This window comes from Ranitomeya variabilis, chromosome 4, assembly GCF_051348905.1.
Source record: "Ranitomeya variabilis isolate aRanVar5 chromosome 4, aRanVar5.hap1, whole genome shotgun sequence".
NCBI classification, from domain to species: domain Eukaryota; kingdom Metazoa; phylum Chordata; class Amphibia; order Anura; family Dendrobatidae; genus Ranitomeya; species Ranitomeya variabilis.
This window is the reverse complement of record NC_135235.1, coordinates 607,779,970-607,799,159: the sequence shown is the minus strand read 5'-3', so window position 1 is coordinate 607,799,159 and position 19,190 is coordinate 607,779,970. Positions and strand designations below refer to the sequence as shown.

Here is a 19,190-nt window from a genome sequence, read left to right as displayed (position 1 = left end):
TCTGGGCGATGTTACTTCATCCAGCAAGGTGCTGCAACAGGTAGTGAGCTGATATTTTTCACCATTATTTTCCCAACTACGTACGCTCCGCCATTGGTTCCCAGCTACACACGCTCTGCCATTGGTTCCCAACTATGCACGCTCCGCCACTGGTTCCCCACTACGTACGCTCCGCCATTGGTTCCCAGTTACACACGCTCTGCCACTGGTTCCCAACTATGCACACTCCGCCACTGGTTCCAGACTACGCTCGCTCCGACACTGGTTCTCAACTACGCTCACTCCACCACTGGTTATCAACTATGCTCGCTCCGCCACTGGTTCTCAACTACGCTCACTCCACCACTGGTTCTCAACTACGCTCGCTCCACCACTGGTTCTCAACTACGCTCGCTCCGCCACTGGTTCTCAACTATGCTCGCTCACTGGTTCTCAATTACGCTCACCCCGCCACTTGTTTCCAAGTATGCATGGCTCACGCTCCTAACTATATCTCACTTTCAAGTACTTTATGGATCCATGAAGCGCTTGATGGATCCGTTATGTCAATGGGATCCATTTTCATGGCTCTGGTAAATCAATGATGCTAGTGTGGAACGATAAAAAAGGGTGGCAGAGGAGAGTGTCCAATTTATTAAGTGGAAGCTCTGTAAAATTTGGCAATGTGGAATGGGAATGAATCCAGGGGGTATTAAAGTTTTAAAATTGTTATATGTTGTGTTTTTTTAATATTGGTTGCAAAAAAGACATGTTTAGTCAACACAAGTATTAAGGAGGGCGAGTTGCCATGAAGAAGATGAAAGTGGTGGGAGGAAATAACTTTGGGCCAACAGATGTTTTTTTTAAACCTTTTGTGAACCTCTGTACTATTGCTCCCCAATGCCAGCAGTTGGAGAATTTGAGTGGTAACCTTGCTGTTTCCAATTGCCATAGAAGGGTATGGATTGGCAGTCCGCCCTCATAATCACTGGTTCCCAACGAACAACCACTTTGAAGGACACTTTTTTGGCAATAAATGGGGATCAGGCTCTCCAACTCCAGTAATCCTAACAGTTGAGCCCCCAAGACCATGTTTCACAAGCTTCAGGGTTTGCAGTGCAATTTCCGCACAAATCCACAACAGTTTCCACCACAATACAGGTGAATGGGGTATTTAAAAAAATCTTAAACTCATCAAATGGGATATACCATTCCTCAAAACATCAGAATATTGGGTTCACTGGGTGGAAAGAGATGAGATTGAGATGAACTATTTTTTTTTTAATGAAAGTATATTAAAAAAAATTGGGATGCCCCGCTAGGTCAAAAATAGGAAGAGCATTAAATGAGAAATATCTATTTATCACCTCCGGTGCCATGTGCCCCCAGACACCAATATGTGGCAGGATATTAGTACACTGAGACATTATCCGTTCCTCTTGGAGACGAGTCAACTTCCCAGCTCTGTAAATTTCATTCAGCCTGTCGCCCTTCACAGAGTGGCAATAACACACCATGAGTGGGGGGTCCTGTGGGAACGTGAGGAGAAACAAGGCAATCCAGCCGAGAGCAATGGAACATATTAATAGGTCAGGATGATGAGGAAAAGAAGGACGAAGAAGAGCAGAGGAGAAAGGTGGATGGATCAGCGAAGGAGTTACACACACCAAAGGGATATGTGAATTTTACTTAAAAGTCTATCTACGGAACGACTGATTATTATGTGGGGAAGACGTGACAAAGACGAAAAAGAATCAGTGGTACAACATAATAGAGGTGGAGAAAGTGTGTACAGACAGCATCTCTCCAGAGATTGACATGAGGCTAAAGGGTCCTGGTGACAGGGGCTAAAGGACTGCAAAGCAAGGGGGCGCGACGCTAGGAGACAAGGGGGCGCGACGCTAGGAGACAAGGGGGCGCGACGCTAGGAGACAAGGGGGCGCGACGCTAGGAGACAAGGGGGCGCTACCCTAGGAGACAAGGGGGCGCGACGCTAGGAGACAAGGGGGCGCGACGCTAGGAGACAAGGGGGCGCGACGCTAGGAGACAAGGGGGCGCGACGCTAGGAGACAAGGGGGCGCGACGCTAGGAGACAAGGGGGCGCGACGCTAGGAGACAAGGGGGCGCGATGCTACGAGACAAGGGGGCGCTACCCTAGGAGACAAGGGGGTGCGACGCTAGGAGACAAGGGGGCGCGACGCTAGGAGACAAGGGGGCGCGACGCTAGGAGACAAGGGGGCGCGACGCTAGGAGACAAGGGGGCGCGACGCTAGGAGACAAGGGGGCGCGACGCTAGGAGACAAGGGGGCGCGACGCTAGGAGACAAGGGGGCGCGACGCTAGGAGACAAGAGGGCGCGACACGGAGACAAGGGGGCGCGATGCTAGGAGACGCAGTGCTAAGGGACAAGGGGGTGCGGTGCTATGGGAGATGGGGTCACGGCGCTAGGGGACAAGGCACTAGAGGGCATAGTGCAAATGGCTAAGGGTACCGTCACACAGTACCATTTACATCGCTACGACGGCACGATCCGTGACGTCGCAGCGATCGTATGATTATCGCTCCAGCGTCGTAGACTGCGGTCACACTGTGCAATCACGGCGCTGGAGCGATGCCGAAGTCCGCGGGTAACCAGGGTAAACATCGGGTAACTAAGCACAGGGCCGCGCTTAGTAACCCGATGTTTACCGTGGTTACCAGCGTAAAAGTAAAAAAAAACAAACCGTACATACTCAACATCTGATGCCCGTCAGGTCCCTTGCCGTCTGCTTTCCTCTCTGACTGTCTGCCGGCCGGAAAGTGAGAGCAGATCACAGCGGTGACGTCGCCGCTGTGATCTGCTCTCACTGTACGGCCGGATTCAGTCAGAGCAGGAAGCAGACGGCAAGGGACCTGACGGGCATCAGATGGTGAGTATGTACGGTTTGGTTTTTTTTACTTTTACGCTGGTAACCACGGTAAACATCGGGTTACTAAGCGCGGCCCTGCGCTTAGTTACCCGATGTTTACCCTGGTTACCAGCGAACACATCGCTGGATCGCTGTCACACACAACGATCCAGCGATGTCAGCGGGTGATCAAGCGACGAAAGAAAGTTTGAAACGATCTGCTACGACGTACGATTCTCAGCAGGGTGCCTGATCGCAGTACCGTGTCAGACACTGCGAGATCGTAACGATATCGCTACAACGTCACGAATCGTGCCGTCGTAGCGATAAAAATGCCACTGTGTGACGGTACCCTAAGAGGGTGCAAAGCTAGGGCCGAAGTAGAAGTTGAGGGAGTATTGTGTATGAGGTTTACTGTGTACGGCAATTATTTTGCTCAGTGAGGACACAAGCTCCACACCTATTGTTGATGTGATGGACAATGCATACACACATTGAGATGGTGCAGATGACGCCTCTGTGGCAAACTGCAACTAACAATGGGTTTACATGTCTGAGTGCAAAGATGAATACATCACAGACACAATGACAAATGGATACTGCAGTGTAAGGTTAACATTTGATCTATAGTCCCCCTCCATCACCCCAACCAAACAGAGGACTAGGTTTATCTTGGAAAGTGCAATTTATCCTGAGTACTGCACAATCTTTTGTAAAGAATTTCCTTTCACAGTACAGTGACGTGCAGAGCAAGGCTAGTGACCACAGAGTAGTGCGACAGTTGAACATGTTATATTAGTGTGCTGTATCCCAAGTGGCTTTTTCTCTGCGTCAATGCACTTTAATGAAAGCCGTCGTGGAGAGCACTGTGCTTGATATAAATAGGCAAGACACCGAACATTTTTGACATGACAAAGTATACCTTCATTTATAATTAGGGAAAACCTATAGGTTCACATATTCAGTAATCCTTCCGTCTCACAAACAAAAGAGCTAAAATACTGAAGAGTAGACATCAAGGAGAAAGAAAATGAAGACAACTAAAGTGGGCAACCAAGGGAAACTAAAAATGAACAGTTTTCCATTATTTTATATTCTCTCCATTTGTCAAAAATCCAAAAATGCTGGGTTATTATCAACCTTCCCTCAAAAAATTCCATGTACGTCCATCTATAAATCCATAGTTGAAGCATTTTAGATCTGAAGAGGCGCGATTTGCCTTAATGTAGCACACACAGCTGGAGCTGTGTAAGCTAGAACTTTCTTTGATACTTCACTAAGAATAGTATATGGACTCTGATGGTGACAGTAGGCTGTTAGCCATAGAACACCTCAATCATGGATCTTAAGAAAACCCCTCACTGGAGTTTCAGTCGACCATTAATTATCAGATGCTGATGAGACCATAGGCCATACTATAAATTATCATAAATGTTGATGACCAAAGTGGACAACCAAGGAAAGCCAAAGATGAAAATTTTTCAAAATTTCAACAATATTTGGTCATCTTCCCTTAAAAGATTCCATTTATCTCCATCTATACTCCAAAATCGAAACCTTTGGGATTAGAAGAGCTGCGATTTGCCTTGCCATAGGACACACAATATAGCTGATCAGCTAGAACTTCCTTCGTACTTCATGAAGAACCGTATATGTGTTGATGATAGTAGGCTGTTAGTCATAGACAACCTCGATCATGAATCTTCAGAAAACCCCTCACTGGTGTTTTGGTCCACCATTATTTGTCAGATACTGATAACAGTATAGGCCATAGAATAATTTATCATAAATGTAGATGACTAACTTGGACAAGCTAAACATGAACATTTTTCAAAAGTTCACGAATGTTCGGTCACCATCATTCAAAAAAATCCATTTGTATCCATATGTACTTCTGGATTAGAAGAAGAGAAGAAGAGCGATTTGCCTTGAAGGAGTACAGATGATGGATCTGGTCAGCTAGACCAACCTTGTTATGTCAAACACAGCATTATTTAGCCTCCTTCTTGATGGCAACTGGGTGCTACTCAGAAACCATCTGGATTGTAGATCTTTGAAAAATCCCTCACTGGTATTCCAATCCACTAATAATTAAGAGACATTGATGAAAGTGTAGCACATAGTATAATTTGTTGAAGGTGGCACTTGCAACTATTGTTTGTACCTTCACCAGAACCTACAATTAGGAAAATGCAGTCAATATCACGGACTCCTCATTGGTCATTTTACATGTCCTTTTCATGTTTTTTTTTTTCCATTTCAATTAACTAGAACATAACTTTGCCCATTCTTTTCCTTGCTTTCATCCACATTCCAATAACTCAAGTGTTTGAATCAACACCAAGCGTGGAAGCCGCAAAGTGGATTTCCAGGAATAATGTTCTGCTGGTCCTTGACTATTCGAAAAGAAACCGGGGAATATGGATTCATCTGTCGCTGGTGTTTTTTCTTTTTGCATAAATATATCCTAATGAACATTCCTCTTTGAAGTAATCCATCATTGTATTAGGTGTACACAGCTCAAAGGCAAAACGGTAAATCAAATGCTAAAAAGCAGAGAGCAGCAAGAGGAAAAATAGCGAAGAAATGGGCTCCAAAACACACAAGGGTAAAGGAATTTATGGTATTATCCCCTAGGACTGTGGTCGGCTATTGCAAGACTATAACTTTTAACACACCCCGGTTGTCTGCTCTGCTAATAGGCATCAAGCAAAAAAAAAAAAAAAAAAATAGCCCTAGGGCCATGGTCCCCAATTTGTGGCTTACCAGCTGTTACAAAACAACAATTGTAAGCATTCCCTAACAACGGTAGTTTGGCACTTCATTACGATCCACAAACTTCAGATCACTGCCATAGGGTTATACATCACTCAAGGGAGTCCTGGAAGTACTGGGACCACAAGGCCTAAGCAGGTCAGCACACATCTGGCTGCCGCACTCCTGCCTCTTTCGTTGGATTCCTCAAGCTTCCACAACAGGAACACGTTTATTTATTTTTTTTTTTCTCGTGACCTTATTAATATCTTCTTCTGGAATTAGATGTTTGTTTTGAAAGTGTGCAAGATTACAATCATTTGGATGCTTTGGGTGCCAATTATAGCCGAGCATAGCGCTGAATGCAATTTAGGTCTTTGGAAATGCTGCTCTTAGCAGCTGAGAAATAAATGAGCTGTCCTCTAAAGTCTCAGAGCTCATAATTAGAAAGCGCCCGGCAAAACGCTCGCTACTCCATGCATATTTATGGGAAGTTTCCAACATGATGCAATAGGAGAGGAGGGAGCATGGTAGACGGGTGCATGAGAAATGGGCCGAATCGTCGCACGGAAGTACCGGGGCATATGCTCTGCATAGAGGGACAAGAAGGAAACGGACAAAGGAGCTTGAAGGGTTTTAGTCTATGATTATAAAAACATGGCTGATTTCTTCTAAAAATAGCGCCATGCCTGTCCACAGGTTGTGTGCGGTATTACAGCTCAGCTCCATTCACTTCACTGGTGTAGAGCAGCAATAGGAAATACAACCCATGTACAGGGTTTGGCGCTGAAAGAAAGCAGACTTTTTTTTTCCTCAAACTGGATAAAATTTTAAGGGTTAAGTAACTAGTGCCACCCCCTAAGTGCTTGATTCACAGGTCATAGGACATACATGGAAACACCTTAAAAAACGGAGGCCGCTAGGCACACAAACAAGGGAACATAAGCACATGCAGGAGGTAAAAAAACATTAACAATGTAGCATTAACGGGACATAGTCCTCTATAGATGCTGGTATTAACTGGCTCACTTTCCAATATATGTATCCAGCAAAAGGGGAGCTTGAGAATAACAGTATTAGAACTTACATGTGGATGTCACCAATTGCCTGCAAAGTTCCCGTCACCCCAACGCACGTTTTGTCGATATGTTTTAATGGGCAAATACACTCTGTAGGTGTTTTTCCTACTACCTTCTGTTGCTTAGTACTCAATGAGTTTAGCCCTGTAGTATGGTTATTATATGGGTCCTGTGTTGCTAATAGGATGAAATGTGCATGCGTCATCCAGAGAAGGCTGCAAGAGCGGAGGCATGCTCCACAAAAGAGTGCTGCACATTCAATGGGTACAAATGGTGCATATGTAAGAGGTTAAGGGGTATACCGATGATGTAGTGAGGATTGTATAGCCACCCTCTACAGAAATAATATACCCATTAAGCCGAGCTGGATAGATAGTGCTAAAAATGGAGGTGATATCGCTACTACATCATGGGAACGCAGCCTTGAAATCTTGCACATGCGCCCTTTGTGCCTGGTGTATGTTCAGTACTCGCTTATGGTATACACATGTTCAGTACACGAAAAGGAGCCTGCAAGAGACGTGACACTCTGTGTGACTGCAGACTTGTGAATCTTCACATTGCACGCTGTGATTCTCAGGGGCAAGTACGTGATTTGCATACACTTGGTCTCGCAGCCGCACTCAATGGAAGAAGTGAATTGATCGAGGCCGGACACATTTAATTCAGAGTGTGGATGGAACAATGCAAATTGCATACTTGCGATCACACGACCACCCGCTCCTGGAGACAAAAAATTCTTACAGCGCGCAATATGCATATATCGACTGCAGACTTGTAGCTTAAGGACGGACAACCCCTTTAAAGGGGAATACCCATGACGCTTGGTCAAGGACATCTCATTCTAAGGCTATGTTCCCACTTAGCGTTTTGTGTCTGTGGAAAAGAAACTGCATCTCACAGTAGCAGCTATGAGATTTCAGAAATCTCAAACACGCTTGATTGTTTCCTGACAACTTCAGCACTGCCGCATTTTTTTGGGAATCTGTGGCATCTCAATTCTTTCAAAGCTTTTGCAGCGTTTTTTCACCCATAAAAAGCAAAAGGGAAAAACACAGCAATCAGGTTTTAATGTATTTTTGGTGAATAAAACTAACAATATTAAACAAGTACTATAGAAAAAAAATGCTGTTAAAAACTCAGCGTTTTTACAGCAAAGAGAGCAGATTATGGCTGCTGGAAAAGAAAAAAAAAAACGCTACTTGTGAACATAGTCTGCACACTTTGCGGGGTCCTCTGCAGGTTCTTCCGCAGCGGATTTGATAAATCTGCAGGGCAAAACCGCTGCGGTTATCCCTGCAGATTTATCGCGGTTTGTTCCGCGGTTTCCGCTGCGGGTTTACTCCTATACTATTGATGCTGCATATGCAGCAAATATGCAGCATCAATAGTAATGTTAAAAATAATAAAAAATGGTTTATACTCACCCTCTGACGTCCCGATCTCCTAGGCGCTGCACGCGGCGGTCCGGCTCCAAAGATGCTGTGCGAGAAGGACCTTCGTGACGTCACGGTCATGTGACCACGACGTCACCGCAGGCCCTGCTCGCACAGCAACCCTGAGACCGGACGGCCGCGTGCAGCGCTGAGAAGTGAGTATATCATTATTTTTTATTTTAATTCTTTCTTTTTTTTACACTAATATGGTTCCCAGGGCCTGGAGGAGAGTCTCCTCTCCTCCACCCCGGGTACCATCTGCACATGATCCGCTTACTTCCCGCATCGTGGGCACAGCCCCATGCGGGAAGTAAGCGGATCAATGCATTCCTATGTGTGAAAGAAGTGACATGCTGCGGAATGTAAACCGCTGCGTTTCTGGGCGGTTTTTCCCGCAGCATGTGCACAGCAGATTGCGGTTTCCATAGGGTTTACATGTAACTGTAAACGCAATGGAAACTGCTGCGGACCCGCAGCTGCAGAAACGCTGCGGTTCCGCGGTAAAAACCGCTATGTGTGCACATAGCTTGACTGCCAATCCGACTCAGCTGATTGTGCTCATTAATTCTACAGAGGGTGGCTGGACAATCACCGATGGTCCGAAAGACACGAGACTGCTAGATCCCACCAAAACAATGCTGTAAGTAAAGAAGGCCTCTTACAAACACCATGGTGTTCAGCCTGAGAGCCAACAGAAAATCAGTAATATCTGAAACACAATAAGAAATGTAAAAAGTGTAAATTTCTACTTTACACCTGATCTATCGTTCACATACTATGATACATTATAGTATGGATTGTAGTCCGACATGTCCCCCTTTATGATATGCGCCAGCTTAAAGGCCGCATGGATAGTTAAGTAATTGGAAGTATTCCCTCTGGCGGTGAGAAGGAGGATCTGTGGTTTCCTGATTGGATTTACAAAGCTATATAGAGTTAAACTGCTTGTGTACAACATCTGCTAGGAAAATTCTCAAGCGAGGTCTTAATAAAAGCGTGGTTATTAGGACTTGTTAGCAACACCAGCTGGGTATTATAACAAGTAGTAATGCAGGAGCCGGGGGGCGAGGACAGAGGACGGGGTGGGATGCCATATCTGTGTCCTGAGTCTATACAACTGGGATAGTTTTCATTCTTACCTCCAACTCCTGTTCTCTCTGCAGAGCAAATTGCTTGAAGGACTTGACGATGAGTCCGGCATTGGAGCAGTCATATACAAATATGGAGGGGCTCCCCATCCAGGTCTGCAGGTCATAGATTGAGAGTGGGATGTACTGTGTGTAATTCTGGGGAGACAAACAAAAAGGCTTGTATTAGAATTGATAAAGTGACCATGTGTGCTCCAGGATTGAAAAGAATAAAACAGGCATTTTTTTTGCTTTCCAAAAAACAGTGCCACATTTGTCCACAGGTTGTATCTGGTACTGCAATCAAAGTTAATGGAACTGAGCTGCAATACCAAACACAACCTATGGAACAAGGGTGGTGCTGTTTTTCGAAGAAAACAGCTGCTTTTCTTCTTTGGACAAGACTACTCACAATAGTAATGAGGTTGATACTAGTGATCTGGGGGGTGGGGGGGAAACAGAAATGTTTGTTATAGTAAATAAAGTAGCAATTGTCGAGTGCCACATGATGGCGTCTATTCCCTGCACATGACATAATAAGGCCGATAAAGTGAATTTAGGGTTTTGAAAAACAAGGGTTGTGGAGTCGGAGTCGGTATCCATTTTGGTGGAGGTGGTGTCAGAGTCAGTATAAAACAGACCAACTCCAACTCCTAAAATATATAGTAAATTGGGTTCAGTAGTTCAGTGCAGGACGTTCTGTAAATGTTTTCATAAGAATTTGGGAAAGTTATAAATGTCTGTTCTGTTCCTGATCTAAGGATCTCGGCTTTTAGTTGGAATGAACCTGTGCTGCACTTTACGTACATGCTCTGTAGTGAGGCAGTGTTGTGGAGTCGTAAGTCAGAGAAATGGAGTCTGTGGTTTGGCTTACCGACTCCACAGCCTTGCGAAAAACCATCTCCCCTGGCTGCAGCTTTTATTTTTATACTGCTTTACTCAACACTAGCACTGAATTTTCACCGCTGCTCTTGTTATTGTCTGCAGCGCTGATGTCACGACAGAGAAGTGAAGTGAGCAGCTCAGCTCTAGCAAATTAATGGCATGAGCGGCAAGAGCTCATTGACTGGCTGCAGTACTGTCAACGCGAAGTCAGCGCCGCCGACAATAACAGACACTGGACGCAGTTGCGAAGCTGGACCAGGGGAGGGCAAGAAATGAACAGCATTTAAAAAAAACAAACAAACTGCAGCCAATGGACAGAGGTTTTTCACAAGCCGAAAAACCCTGTAATTCACTGTGGTTTCCTTAAATGTACCCTCCAATATGCTCGCTACTCCATATTTCATTAGCAATAAGAACTACTGCTGCACATTATCAGGTTGTACTGCGGAGGTTGCCTAAATGACATCACGTGCTGCCCTGCAGCTATTGGGTGACATGGCTCTTTGCCCCTGGCATGTAGTCAGCTCATAATACTGAAAAAACTAAAAACTCTCTCCTCCATGTTTGCTGTCATCTCAGTTGTCATCTCTTGTTCAAGAAGATCCATAAAAAGAATCATAGCTCCTTACAGTGCTAGCAGAGGGGACCTGGCGAAGATGTATCCACATAACATGATCCGGGTCATTACATCAGTGTAGCTGAAGATCTGTAGAAAGCGCTTTCAAGACTCTGACAAATGACAGCCAATATAATCAAGGGCAGGTAAAGGCTGGTGCACACAATCTGAGGAGGCTTTGGAAGCTGTCAATCAATACGACACATTATGTCGATATGAAGTCAGCTCATTACATATTATATAATTGGTAGGCACACATAGCAGAGAAGCGGAATAGTAGACACGGGATTCTATAAGAGTGGTGATCATATATGGCGGCTTCTAGGCACAAATCATTCCTGTCGAGAAACCAACTGAGCATGTGTCACTATATGGATATGCTACAAATTATTGAACCATATAGGCACCAAAGGTCCCAGAAACCAAGAGCAGAATTCAAAACTAGTCCAGATGACAACTTATCAATGTGTCATGCACCAGCAGCTGGGGTATCAATTGGATTGATGGTACATGGAGACTAAAGTGTCCAAAATGGCCAATTTTGACTAATTCATCTGATCAAGGTTTGAAAAATGGTCTTTCAGCTATAGCGGGCAATTTGTGGACATGTCTGGCCTGAGCTTTAGTATGGCCGAGTAAACAAGGCTAATCTTACACGATTGGCAGCTTAGGGGACTCGCAGACAGCACGTTCTCTGAGGGCTTTGGACTTCTGCTCAGTGATGGCTGGAAACAATGGATATAGCATACACTACAACTAAAGTTGAATGGAAGCAGCGGATGCAGAACACACCTGGAGTAGTGGTAGCAAAAAGCACCTTGCGGATGCGCCAGGCGAGCAACCCAATAAGAGGTAACAAACCATGTTATGTGTGGAGCTAGGTACTAAAGGAGAAGTCAGACATCAGAGAAACCAGAATAATGATGAAGGCAAGTTGCTAGAGATGATCAAGGCCACGGAGGCAACGATAAGATGGCCAGCAAGGCAGGAGCTGACATGTAGCCATACAGGCAAGGAAGTGCATCACTATGTTTTAAAGGGAACCCACAAGAAAAAAAAAGTATTTCTCAGCAGACCTAGTGGTATTCTGTAGGTTAATTGTGTTTTAATTCTGTGCAGTAGTCTAATTGGAAATGCAGCCAAAAAATATTAAAGGGGTTATCCAGAACTTTTTCTTTCTCTATAGGGGAAAGCACTAGGTAGTTTGCTTACTAGCTTCCTGTGTAGCCCTTCAACGATCTCTACTGTCTCAGTGTGGTCACATAGCGCTCCTGCCGGCGATTCTCCCGCTCCATGTGAAGTCATGCATCAGAGCATTTCCTTCTATTCATCTCTGCTGATGTTGATTGACAGTCAGCAAAACCTACCACAGCAGGGTGCCGGCTGTCAATCAACAAGACATTGGCAATCACACCCCATCATCAGAGTGGAGTAGAAAAGAAGACTCTGCTCTGCCCATCACAGAAAGTGGGAGAATTGCCGGCAGGTGCCCTCCATGACCACTTTAAGCCAGGAGAGATCGTCGCAGGGCAGCACAGGCAGATGCTCAGTCACCTAGTGAAACATAAAAAGTCCTGGATAATCCCTTTAAGTCATCTTCTTCGTGCCGTCGCGGTTTCCAGTGTTGGGGCGGCACAGGGGCTAAGAACAGTCAGCGCTCAGTAATCACACCCCTCACCCTGTGATGGAGCGGCGTGAAGGATTGCAGTGCGCTCATTATGTAATAAGCGATGCCTGTAAGACTAGAAGACAGCGGCTGAAGAGAATATTTATTTTACTCACTTATACAGCGCCATTAATTCCACAGCGCTTTACAAACATTATGGGCGCTGTCCCCATTGGGGCTCACAATCTAGAATCCCTATCATTATGTCCTTGGAGTGTGGGAGGAAACCAGAGAACCCAGAGGAAACCCACGCAAACACAGAGAGAACATACAGATTGATGGCAGATGTTGTCCTTATAACTTAATTTTCTCCCTGCAGTCTCCTTACAACTAGACTCCTGCACATGATTAAACTGCATGTATCGGCAGATCACCTCATTTAATAACATTTTGGAATACATCGAAATTCTCTTGAACTGTTCGTTGGGTAAGCATGCCTTAAGGGGTTTTCACACAAGGATTTGCAATCACTTACTGATTAGTGGCAGGTCATACACTGGTAACGGTTAATTATTCACCATTGGCAAACTCGGCTCTTGGGAGAGCAAAGACCTCCCAAGCAAGGACCCTACATATTTATCTAGCACAAAGTCCTTCTGGTATCTGCATATACCCTTTGCAGCCAAAGTACAGTGGCCCTAAGTGACGATCAGTAGATTGAACCAGACCCCAGGATCTGTGTGTTGGGAAGTGTTGTTCGAAAACTCGAGGTGTAGTAGTGCCCCAAGAAAAGTGACCCCGGGGTGCCACAACTTTGTGGGTGTGAAAACCAGCACGTTCTCACATTTTCTGCACACAAATCTTTATTTGTCTGATCTCCTGGCTAGTGAATACGAGGAATATCTTTTCTTAATTCTGCACCGATGCACGAGTCATGGTGAACATCTCTCCAAGTTTTTTTTTTTATGGTCCCGCTCTGTTCACATTCCATTTTTGAGCAGGATGTTCCTCATGTGGTCTTCTCCAGTGTATTTGGCCATCAGGTTCCGTACCCATCTGTGACCTCTTGTCTTCTACTGGGGATAGGACAGATCTAGACTCAGAATCTCAGCCGACAGGATGGAAGCAGAGACAAAAATGGCTCTCCCCTTGCCATGTCCTTTTTTTTTTTGCCAAGTACGTTTTTCTTTTGGAAAGGCCTTGCAATGTTTTGTGTGGCACGTTGCTGAGGTTTGTAGTTCAGCAACAGCTAACATAAAACAAACAAACAAAAAAAAGAACAACCTTTCATAGCTTGCATTAGATGAAATGACTAGCACTGGGCTGTGAGCAGCTACAACTTTTGATTAATCAAGCTGAGCTTCCCACACACTATACACACCAGAATCGATGGCATGAGTGGCACAAAACACAAATACATTAAGATACTTCCAGCCTATGCTCTGGGCTTGTAAACACTTACTGCGATGTCCGGGAGTTACAGGCCGACCCCCAGAGTTATGCGGAAGCACGGGCCAGCTGTGCCACATACATCATAGCCTATATGGGTCCAGGTAGAAATCACCTGGTGTGAACTGTAGTAAAATCTGATATATAACGGACACAGGAGGAGCGCTCTTTAAAGAGCTTTCTTGTTTCTATCAAACCATCCATGTCTGTCAGTAGGAAACAATGGGAACGGACGTAAATGAGAATGTTTCCACCCAATGACAGCAAGCAGAGAGTCGTCTAAAGAGGCAATATTGAAACTAGACATCTACTTTTAGAATTCCGCATTGTGCATCTCCTTCGCTATTCCCCCTGGTACAACTGGGTGCCAGCACCGATTAGACAAGATCACTATTTACAGACATGACCTATACTAGCACCACCCATTTGTCAGGATGCAGAGACATACGATCCCTAAAAATAAGTTCACTTTAAAAACTATTTCCATCGAAATTTTGCTTTGCTTTTCGAATAATAGTAATTTTTTTTCCAATTCTGGCCTCTGTTTATAGAAAGTGACAATAGAAAGATCAGCTATACTGGTTGTCACCTCGGAAGTCATGTTGACATGTCCTTCTAGCAGAAAAGACTTCTGTAGTCCAGTATACAAAGGACCTTACAGGCAGGGGATGGACCCAGAGATCGGCACTATATTGTCGTTTCGGGCCTTAAGGCCGGATGATAGACAAATAGCCAAAAATGTGTTTTTGGAAAGTTTTTGGGAACTAGAGCTGTTGTGGTCGAGTTACTGATTCATGGCTTTGCACAGGGTAACTAACAACACATCGAAAAATCGCTTTATAAGGAAGCTATGATCAGAAAATGACCTTATGATTAAATCAGGCTATTGTGTGAAATGTATTTTTATTTTTTAAATGTTGGCAATGTTTTGTTTGCTTTCTAAAAACAAATGAAGTCTTGCAATTTTTCACACTGGTCACTGGAACAATTTTAGACTCCAACTTTCTTTTGTTTCAGGAAACAACACATGTACATTAGCCACAATGGTCAGATCCTGACTCCATCTTTTGTATGTGTATTGAGCATGTGCAAGGGTCATTGTGAGGTGGAGCAAGGTCAGCTGTGACAACGCCCATTGTGATTGGTGGATCCTATGTTATCCACTGGGTATAGGTGTTACCTGCCATTGTAATCTTGTCTCTGATAACAAAACTCCCGCAAACTCTTCCTGAAAGGATGGGCAGTAGGAGTCTAGATGGACAGCTGGATGAGGCATGAAGGAGAGAATGATCAGATGGGAAACAAGCCACTACTAGGCTGCGGTTACCTATATATGGGAGAGACGGGCCCATTTGATGCGCATAGGGGCCTCTAAGTTGACTAAAACCACAATTTTTCGACCATCTGATGTATGTGGGGATGGCCTGAATTTCTCTTTCCCGGCATATGTTATGGATTGAAGGGTTGGGTAGTTGGACTTTACAAAGCCGATCCTTTTGTTCCCAAGGAGCTAGGTGCTGGCTAATATGTGACTGTGTATATGGGGATGAGGAGGAATAGCCGTCAGTCGAACAAACCGCTTAAATGTGGTTATAGACCTTCAATAGCTGAATGATTGGCCTTCCTTCCATCCTCACAAGAAAAGTACGTGTTCTTAAGAAGGGAAGGAAGCAGCAGATGTACACTTAGGGAATCAGATGATTTCCTGCCTCAAAAATAACAAATTGGGCACGTTAATATTCAACAAGACCAATTTTTTTTTTTCAGTCAATTCCCAAAAGAACATCAGTCAATCATCCAATACAGATGAGATGGTCATCTAGTCTTTTCCAGATCAGTGGGCTTGGCCAACCTTCGTCTAATGTATATGGACAGAGTCCGCAAAAAGACCAATGGATCAAATGAGAGAACGCCCACAATGGATGTCTAGGCCGATTACGAAATAATGTCAAAGTACATGACATTTTTTGATAGGAAGACCCCGACAACCCAGAGGAGTTAACATACTACACGTTGTGTAATAAACAAGAACATAATCGGATTACCCCTCCTGATGCCTCTTCCAGGCAGGGTGAGGATTAGTGTGCAATAACCAATCTCTTAAGAGACCCTGTAGCAGCATTTGCTGTGACTTTCAAAGAGTTGAAGACGTTGTATGGCACAGCCTTCATGTCACCCGGGAAATCACAGAGGAGGAGAGAGAGGGGCTGCGATCAGGAAGGAGGCTGGAGGAGCGGGAGAAAGCTGGATAAAGTGGGATTTACAGACACAAGAAATGCAAACACTGGAACACACTCGCAGACAAATTGCTTCTTGTATTATATTAAGGAAGTGAAGGAAGGAGGAGGAGAAGAGCTGGCGACTGGAAAGCTCCCCGAAGTGAAAAACAATTTACATTAAATAAAACAAAATTATCCAAGGAGTTGTGCTAGAAGCGTCTGGATCTGGAAGTACCAAGAGCGGGAGGGGTGAACGCAACGCCTTGAAGTGTCAGACGGGAAAATGTAGATGAATTATGATGGGCATCGGGTGTAGTAGTGGATAGAAGCCTGGGTAAGGTAGCAAGCTCACGGCTAAGCGTAGCACCAGTGAATTCAGCGAGGCACTGAGCCAGGACAGGTACTCTACTGTAGATATGGATGTTCGCAGGCAGGGTTTAAAGAGGATATGTCGTTCGCTCAAAAATGGGCAGTTTATTCTTTTTTTCTTACGCTTTTGTCAAAGTACAGTGCCCTTATGGCTGGTCTCTCACTTGGGGAGAAAGTAGCTTTCCTCACCCTCCTACTTCTTAGCTCCCTCAGCTCTCATGGATGTTACACAATAGGTCACATTCTGATGATTGTTTCCCTTTAAATCTGTTCTCTTGTGTTATGTATATTTTTTGAAAAAGTTGGGGCACATTTTTCTTTTTATCACAAATCCTTATGAAAAACTAACAAAATAAATAAAAAATACAAAATTAGTAATCTTACAATTTTCACACTGGCCACTGTGTCTTTTTTAGATTCAAGCTTCATCTTTTCAGTCCCATCATCATTAGAGGCAGGATTACAACGAGAGGTAACACCTCCATACACAACGGATAACAGGATTCACCAGTCACACTAGGCAAAGTAAGAACTAACCTTGCACCCCCTCCCTTTACAATGAACTTTGAACACGCTCATTAGATGCTTCAATTCAAAACACAGTCAGATTCATTGCGGCTAATGTGCATGTGTTATTTTCTAAAACAACAAGAAGTAAATTTAAAGAGTCAAAAATAAAAGCCACAAAGGCCAGTGTGAAAATTGCAGTGTGAAATATTCCCATTAAGGTGGTAGAAGCCAAATGCAAAGACAGACATTTTTGAAACTTTTGGCAAGGAAAGGTCACTTGTACCTGACATTGTAGGCCCTCTAGCTGTGACACATTGTGCCTACTCCTATGGGATACTCTACATGAGATGACATTCACAGGTTCAGCAAACATTTCAGGATATTGCACAGGTCCCTCTATTAGCGGTTTCCATTTATATCACATCATCTTAAAGGAAGGCCACCAGTGTTCATACATTTTTATGCAGAATGGAAAAATCACTATGATTGGGCATCCAATAAATAAGAGAACAAAGACATGAATCATATCTGAGAATCGAGTGCAGAAACATGTGCTTTGAGAACAGACACCTACAGAGAAGCCCTTAGGAAATGGACTAAACAGACTGAAGGAACGGGGAAGTTCATCTTTTGGCTGGCTCACTGTTCTTCATCTTGGTCACTAGTCCTTACAGTGTTATGGTCAGGTCCTGTGTGTGCACGTGAAGAGTAACACATTCTGGCCATTATGACTTGTATGCTGCATTTTTTACCAGTTTTCTACCTAATTTTCAGTTGTCTCGGAGATAGTGGGAGGAAACCAGCCTCTGTTGTCTCCTAAACACAGCACACACAGACATCAGCGTTTCAGGCTACCCTGTCTCTATGTAGCACATGTTCAGAAGAAGCAGAAGCATAACGGACATTATATACTGTAACTATGAATCCAGTACCAGGGTGAGATAAAACCCCTACTGAAAAGCAACTTCAGAGTGTGTCTCTGCTTCTCTCACACCTTTCAATAAGCCTCAACAGCCAGCTGTGATTTGAGACCTCAGCGGCACTCGCTTTTCTTTTGACCAAGACCGATTTTAGCCGATTTTCAGAGTGAATGAGGAGATCAGAAGGCAGAGGGAAAGTGGATGTTTCCCTCTGCGAAAAGAAGCCTATTTCTCCGATAAGTGTATTATATTCACTTATAGTACCAATTCATGCAAAGTTTTTTAAAATGGCAGTGACTATTTAACAGAACGTGAGAAAATATGGCAAGTCAGTATGAAATATGACGATGGGGCGATTAGCGAGATGCGACGTGTTCGTTACTATTGTTTTATACAGGAACCTTACAAAGTGATCATACACTTGACTAGTCACTATGATTCTCCGTTCTTTATGTCTTCAGCTAAGATTTAATGGTTTGGGTGACCAGTAACCATAACTTACATGCCCATCACCGTAAGAGATCATTGACCATCAGCTGGGTTCTTACATTGCTTTATCATTTGGAGAGCAAGTTCTAGTTGGGTTATGTATTTAATGCCGCATGGGGCATTACAAGGGTAAAAACATTCACAGACCTGATTAAAACACTGATTAAAAGGAGAGATGACGGCAGGTGTTCCTAGCAATCATTAATGAAAAGCGCTGCTGCGGTTCACTGCCCGGCTACTGCTCACAGGTAGAAGGTTTGCCAAAAACTCCCTTGCAGTACTCTGGGCTGGAAATCCTCCATTATTAATGACTTAACAGATGCTGCAGATGAATCAACCGTGATCGGCAATCTCTCAACACTTTCTTCGGCTTCTCGTACAACAGAAGGGAGAGGCGCCATCTTGTTACTGAGGACGGCTGAACCATATGTATTTGGAGGCTGAACTGTTAATCGCCTGTACATCTGATCTTCGGAGTAAAAACAAGTCCTTTTTTTAATCTGAAGGTTGGACGTCCCTCAATCTTTCCCCCACCTTGCCTATACTTTACTGTAGGTAAGAATCCTCAAGGCCATCATACTCATTAGACTGCTGTTGGCTCAACCATTCTCAGGCCGACTGTCTGGCTGGCAGCCATCTCTTCCATACACAAGAGTCCTTGTTCGGGAAAGGGCTCTGGTGTTCTCTATGGCATGTCTCCGGGAGAAGTCAAAAATCGGACATGTTGGATCCATACGCATCGCCCCCATTTGTGAGGGCTCCCATACATAGTAGGCTGTTGGCTGAACCTGTCCATATTGGCGAGTTTGGCCGATATTAGTCTAATGTGCATGGGGGGGATTTAGGTACAGAGGATTTCACTATC

At 44.4% G+C, this 19,190-nt stretch overlaps 1 protein-coding gene across 3 annotated transcripts in view; it reads right to left on the bottom strand.

Annotated features, from left to right (window-relative positions):
- The window catches only part of RPTOR (regulatory associated protein of MTOR complex 1), a 295,359-nt gene that overhangs the window by 75,044 nt on the left and 201,125 nt on the right, over positions 1–19,190 (bottom strand). For all 3 annotated transcript variants that reach the window (XM_077253329.1, XM_077253327.1, XM_077253328.1), the window contains exon 5: positions 9,275–9,421. In XM_077253329.1, the coding sequence (XP_077109444.1) occupies positions 9,275–9,421 (147 nt within the window). The remainder of the gene's footprint in view (positions 1–9,274; positions 9,422–19,190) is intronic.